Consider the following 6,333-nt stretch of genomic DNA (forward strand, 5'->3'; position numbering starts at 1 on the left):
ATTTACTGTTTGCAGATGAATATTGTGCAGTTGCGGGAGAGACTTTGTCAAGCTCAAGGAGAACTTCCAGTGGGACCAGAGGCACCAAAGTCACCTTATGAGAGACAATCCATGCCCAAAGGAAGAGTTGGGCCTGCAGCTGGACAAATGCCATTGCCCCAAGTTCCAGCCCAGCAATATTATCAGCAGGTAAATGGTTTCTGTCAGGCAGGCTGAAGCTGTACTTGAATTTTGAAAAGGATGGATTGTGTCATTTCCCGCCCCTTCCCTTTTGTTAATCTGAACAGTATTCTTGCTATATACCCACAAGTCCTTTTGAATCGAAACTCATTTGTGCCACCTTTCCACCTGTGCAGATGCCTCCTTTACTCTTCTTTTGGAAACAACTCTCATGTACCTTGTCAAGAAGCCTAGTTTTGTTGCTATTATTATTACTTTGTATTTTAAAGAAGATTTTAATGCAGCATACTGCAGTATTAAATATGGCTGCAGAGAATGTTTTAATTTGCCTCATTCTCTGATTTAGCTTCTCTGCTTTGCAGTCTTTGAGACTCAGCTGTATCAGTCACCACACCTTTAGCTGGAGACTCTCTGGCTGTTTTTTCTGGAGCCCATTTTGTGTTAATGAGACTGAGGCATTCCAGTACAGCAGCAGTAGCAAACTTATAGTATGAGAGAGCAATTCTGTTGGCACGTGCAGTAAAACAAGGGATGGGCATTAAGAGAGTGGAGGTGCCAGAACTAAGGGGTAGTAGCCAGTACAGCGTAGCGCCTCAAACTTCATGCCCCAGTCATGTGATGTGGAAACAGTGTAAGGAAAGCATCTGTATCACAGATAGGATTGGGATGATGGAGCCAAGAACACTTGGAACATGGGAGGATGAGATAAACTAGAAGAATGCCCTAGTTTCACCTTGTCTTTGGAGGGAGCTGTTGGGAGTGCAGTAAGGAAGATGAGAAATAAGTAGGATGTAAATGGAGTTTAATGAGGCCCAACACCAGACAGTGTGGGATGGATTTGCTCTTGCGGCTGTAAAAGGGTGTGGGATGTACAGCTGCAGTTGTGCACCCCACACCTGGTAGTGGATACCTCCTGGTTTTAGGGTGATCAGCAGGGTGATCATTAGTAAAACAGCGCTGATCAGGTGGCCCTGCTATATACACCTGTTTTGAACTGTTTCTGAGAGAACTGAAAGCATGTGGACTGGGGGTTGTGTCTGGAGAGAGAAGGGGGAAATCATGCCTACCTGTGGGCTACCCCTTCAAGTCCCAGATGCCAGAAATGTGGATGGACCAGTGCACTTTATCTCCCCAGCATTAAGGCCATTGTGCGGAGAGTTTAGTATTTGCTGTCTCCCAGTACTTTTTTGTTTTTTGGCTGGGGAGGGAGGCCATGTTGTGTCATATTGCATTGCCTCGGGGAAACAATCACTTGCTTCCTTGAAGGTGGGAAAAGAAAGGTAAGGCTGATGGGTGAGAGAAGCCTGGCTTTGTTGCGTTACTTCATATATCAAAGCTTCAGTTGTCTTACAACTGGCTAACCGTAGAAGACATCCTTGATGTAGGATTAAACAGAGGTAACTTTCTTGGGGGGGGGGAGACTTCATTAGATACATGGAAATTTCACAGCATTGAATCTTTTTCTAAATACTGTCTTACAAATAATTAAACCAGGTATTTTGTTCTGTCTCTTACCTCCCTTTCTCTAACCAATTGCATTTAGAGGTGATACTGTGGTCATAATAACCTTCATGTTCTTCTGTGAAAAATTCTGTTTCTCCTGGACCTTCACTTACTTTCTAACCTTTAATGTTAAGAGCTGTGAAAGGAAAACTGTGTTGGTCTATTTAAAGGAAAAAAATAAAAATAACAGTCTTGCATTCAAGTGAAATTATGGTTTTAACACAAACCAACAATTGTGCAAAGGAATTTTTGACCTGAAGGCACTTTGTGTTGAAAGCACAGTTATGCCTTTGCATAATTAACAGGGGCTATTACAGACAGATGTGCAGCAGTAGGTAGACCAGACAGAGCAATATAAAATGGAGCAGATGAGTCTTTGCCTTGAGGTTTGTTCATTTTGGCACTGTTTAGAAAAGCATATAAACACATATTTAAGTCCATTGTCCCTATTCAGGGCCACAACTGAGCATGTGTTTAACTGCTACTCTCTTGCCATGGTCTCTGATGGAATGTTACACCATTTTTCAGTAGACAAGGAGGAGTTATTGAGCCAAATAGATTAGTAAGCCACTCATGCCTATAGGTATTTTGGGTGTTATTAAAAAACTTATTTTTGTTGTTGTTTGGCTTATAATATCACACAGTCTAGTGCTGCTGTTCATTCTACTAAGATCATTCCCAAGCCAGTAGGTAACTTAGTGTTATGACTTTTACTGTGTACAGAAATCTGGCTTTGTCTCATCTCCCATCTCCCTTCACTGATATGCAGTAAGCAATGCACAATCAGTTTTTCAATGTAGCTTCTGTTGCTAAGTAGCACTCAACCTCTGCAGCTGGAGAGAAGAAGTAGATAGACCCCAAGGAAAGTTTTGTTGATTTATTCTTAGTCAGAAAGGTAGTGACTTCAGTATGGGGCTAAAGGACTTTGAAAGGGAGAGCTTGGATGAGGAAAGATAATTTCATTTCCAGTAGGAGGCTCTGAGTATTCTGTTGTGTGAAGGGGTTAACATTAAGAAATAAGCTTATTATGCATGTGCAATAGCTGAGTTGCAAATATTAACTTCTTAAAATAAGATACTTTGGAGTGTCTTAAACTTGAATGAAAGAAACCCCACTTACATAAAGACAGTAAACTTCCACTTAGTTATACATTTATAACTTCCAGGCTCTGGTTTCTGTGCAGCTCAGTGTGAGACCTTAGCCTGGGGTGTGTTTTTGTAGCAGTTATGAAAATGTGATAAAAAGGGGTTCTGTAACACTACCACTCTAGCAGGCCTGGCTTCAGTAGCATGTATAATACTGTTCTAACACCACAGCCCACTTTTCTTCCTTTTTCTGAGCTCTGTCTTTCCTCTGTGGTTCCCTTTTGAAATCAGAACTTTTAACCTTTTTTCTGTTTGTTTTTTGGTGTGCTGTGATATAGGCTCTTTTTCCTTTTTACCCCTGAACTTGATTTCCTGGCTGCGTTAGAAATGCAGGCGTGCTGGATTGTGTGTGTTCACAGAGTTCTTCTAAACCATCTTTGCATCTGGTTTTGTGATACCCTTTAGGGTTTTTTTATTTTTAATTTTTATTTAGCTTTTAAAAAAATTTTATTTTCCATGATTGGTATTTCTTTGTTCAATTCAGGTTAGAATTGCCCCTACTGTCACTACCTGGAGTAACAAAACTCCTACTGCCCTTCCCAGCCATCCTCCTGCAGCCTCTCCCTCTGACACACAGGTATAACATTCATTATTCCTCTTTGAGCTCCTGCACCATTTCAGTTATTATTCCGTATACAGTTTGTGTGCTTGCTGCAATCTGGTGCTTTTGGGGGAGACAGAAACAGGTTTTCAAGTTCAGTCTGATTTTTTTTTTCCACATGAGTCTTAATATATTTCCAGATGGCTAATTTTGCAAAAGCATCACTCAGCTAGTGCCTAATAAAATTGAGCTCAAATGTTAACTTCCACAGCTTCTGTTTGGCTGTAGGGTAATTCAGGTGTGGCAAGAATTGAGTTTTCTTTCCCCTTGCTCCCTGACTTTGGGATTAAGAGGTTTCACTTTAAAAAGAATCTTGTTTGAAAAATCTAGACAGCAGCTTTTTGTGACCTACTAAGCATGTATTGTTGCATATTACCTCTTCATTCTATAGATGACTGCATATTTCAAGAATGTCTGCTTCACAGTTACTTATTTAAATGACACTACGTCACTTTGGTTGTGGTTCCCCTTTTTATGGTGCAAAACGTTTGGCTCACAAAAGTGGCAACATGATGGAAGTAGAATGATTAAGATAATTATGGTTTATGCTGATTGCTTTTTTTGGCTAGTGATTCAAGTCCTTTAAATGGAAGATTTTACTTTAGCAACTCTTTACAAGCACAAACTAAATCTAATCTTTTTTTCTTTCTCTCTTTCCTGCAATCTTGTTTCCCAGGGAGACAATCCACCACCTCCAGGTTTTATTATGCCAGGGACTGTTAATCCTAACATGCCATCACAGCAGTCCCCATCTCCTGGCTACAACATGTACTCACAAATTGGGGCACTATCAACTTATCCACAGAGTAAGTAGCAACAACTTCTCTCATCTCTCCCTTGCAAACAGGGGGTTCAAGAGTTTGTTTAGAAGAGCAAGATTGCTAGGGAAACCACTTTTGTTCTTTGTATTTAGTAGGGCTGTGCAAAGCTTTGGTCACTGATTCAATTGGTGGAGATTCGGCCCGATTCAGCGGTTGAATCTCTGAATCCAATCAGGAGACCCTTTAATCTCTCTGAATTGAACCCTCCGAATCAATTTGGAGAGATTCAATGATTTGGACATAGACACAGCTTTAAATATTTTTTCTACATACCTCAAGGTACCAGGCGGCTCATGGATGGTGGGGGGGAGGGGGGGGGAGATGGGAGGGGAGGAGGTCCCCAGCGCACTCAGCAGTGAACACACAAGTGGACCAGAAGCACTTCTGGTCCACTTCTGGGTCTGCCACCAAGCACACGGTGGGGCCCCCGCGTGCTCCTGTAGGACACTCCATCTGCCCCACCATCTCAGTGTTCACGAGCCACATCTGGTATCTTGAGGTATGTAGAAAAAAACATTTAAAGCTGTGTCTATGGCTGAATCACTGATTCTCTGAATCAGCATTGAATCTTCAGATTTGGATTCAACTGAATTGAGTCGGGACAGTGATCCGAATCAGTGAATTGAATCACTGTCCCCTGAATCAGGCTGAATCCAAATCAAATATGGCCTGCTCCGCACACCCCTAGTATTTAGGAAGTTCACACAAGTAGGGAAAACAGTCCTCCCTGAATAATCCATTGAAGTCTCTCTGACACCATTTGTGGTCACTCACCATACTAAGGGATCTCTTATGAGTGATGATGTGACACTGCCTATTTAACAGCTAAACTACATGTGACTGCCAACAAACTTTTAAACTGGGCCTTAGTCTCAGATACTCAGAGGACCAATCTCTGTAGATGAGTCCAACCAGAGCCACCTGCTTCACCCAGTGGCACTGAGTTATTTAAAAGGAAGCTAGCCTAGTAGAACTCATATAGAGTGGTTCCAAAGAGAAAAAGTAAACATCAAGAAGGAAAGCAAGTAAGGAAAGAGATGATAGATAAGGGCTTGGGTGAATACAAACTAGCAAAGGGAAGCTGCTCCAGTATTTAAAACAAACTATTACAGTTGAGCTTGAAGAAGACGGAGTAGAAGAAAAGGAAGGAAAGAGAATGAAGAAAAAATTTGGAGGGAGCAGACGAGAATTAACAAATCCAGGCCATGTTGTTTTCTCTCTCTCTTTGCTCAGTTGTAAAACAGAAACAGTACTTCCCTGCATCAGAGGCTTAATGTGGGGACTACATTATTGTTCTGGAAGTTTCTCGGAGAAACAGACCCTGATCTCTCTAAAATGTTTCCCTTAGTGTTCATTCTGAGTGTGTTTTACAGTTAAAAGTTCTTGTCAAGAAGCAGATAGCCCTCTGATAGTCAGGGGCCTGGTTCCAGAGTAAGTAATTTTCCCTGCTTCCAATAAGAAGTCAAAATAAAGTGACGCTGAGGGTACAAGCACTGGATCGTTGTAGGAAATGGCTCGCCACAAAGGTAATTCAAAAGGAAGGGGAAAGGAGGATGTGAATACTTCCACTAAGGAAATCTGAGATGGGTACAGTCTGAAACTCAGCCACAGAAAGGGCCAAGCTACCATCCTTACCTTACACAAGTAGGAAACCTAGTTCATCACCTACTAGCAGCAAGACCCACAGCTAGCTCAGGAGAGACCCCACCAATATCAGAAGCTCAAGCTTGCTACACAAGGCAGGCTTCTTTTGTAACAGTGTTTTTTCTGTCCAGAAAGCTGTCAAGCTTGTCTGAGGCTGAAGGCTTCCATTCAGATCAAATCAGAAAGAAAGATGTGATCTTAGTCAGGAAGAGGAAATGGGCCATCAAAACTTGAGGAGAGTAGCTTTTTCCAAATCTAAAAATATTAACATGATGTGTTTACTGACTAACTCTCTCCCATTTCTTCCCTTATGTAGCATATCAGCCAACCCAGCAGTATTCTTTTGGAACAGGGGGACCAGCTCTTTATCAGCCCCAACAGCCTGCAGTGCCTCCTGCTTCAACTTCATACCCTAACCCTTCTCCTAACCCTCTTTACT

The 6,333-nt window shown here is 41.9% G+C and overlaps 1 protein-coding gene across 1 annotated transcript in view; it reads left to right on the forward strand.

Annotated features, from left to right (window-relative positions):
* The window catches only part of SEC31A (SEC31 homolog A, COPII coat complex component), a 97,653-nt gene that overhangs the window by 65,001 nt on the left and 26,319 nt on the right, over positions 1-6,333 (forward strand). The window contains exons 19-20 of the mRNA XM_019525993.1: positions 16-189; positions 4,106-4,235. Of these exons, the coding sequence (XP_019381538.1) occupies positions 16-189; positions 4,106-4,235 (304 nt within the window). The remainder of the gene's footprint in view (positions 1-15; positions 190-4,105; positions 4,236-6,333) is intronic.

Source organism: Gavialis gangeticus, unplaced genomic scaffold (genome assembly GCF_001723915.1).
Source record: "Gavialis gangeticus isolate Ggan-Ray unplaced genomic scaffold, GavGan_comp1, whole genome shotgun sequence".
NCBI classification, from domain to species: domain Eukaryota; kingdom Metazoa; phylum Chordata; order Crocodylia; family Gavialidae; genus Gavialis; species Gavialis gangeticus.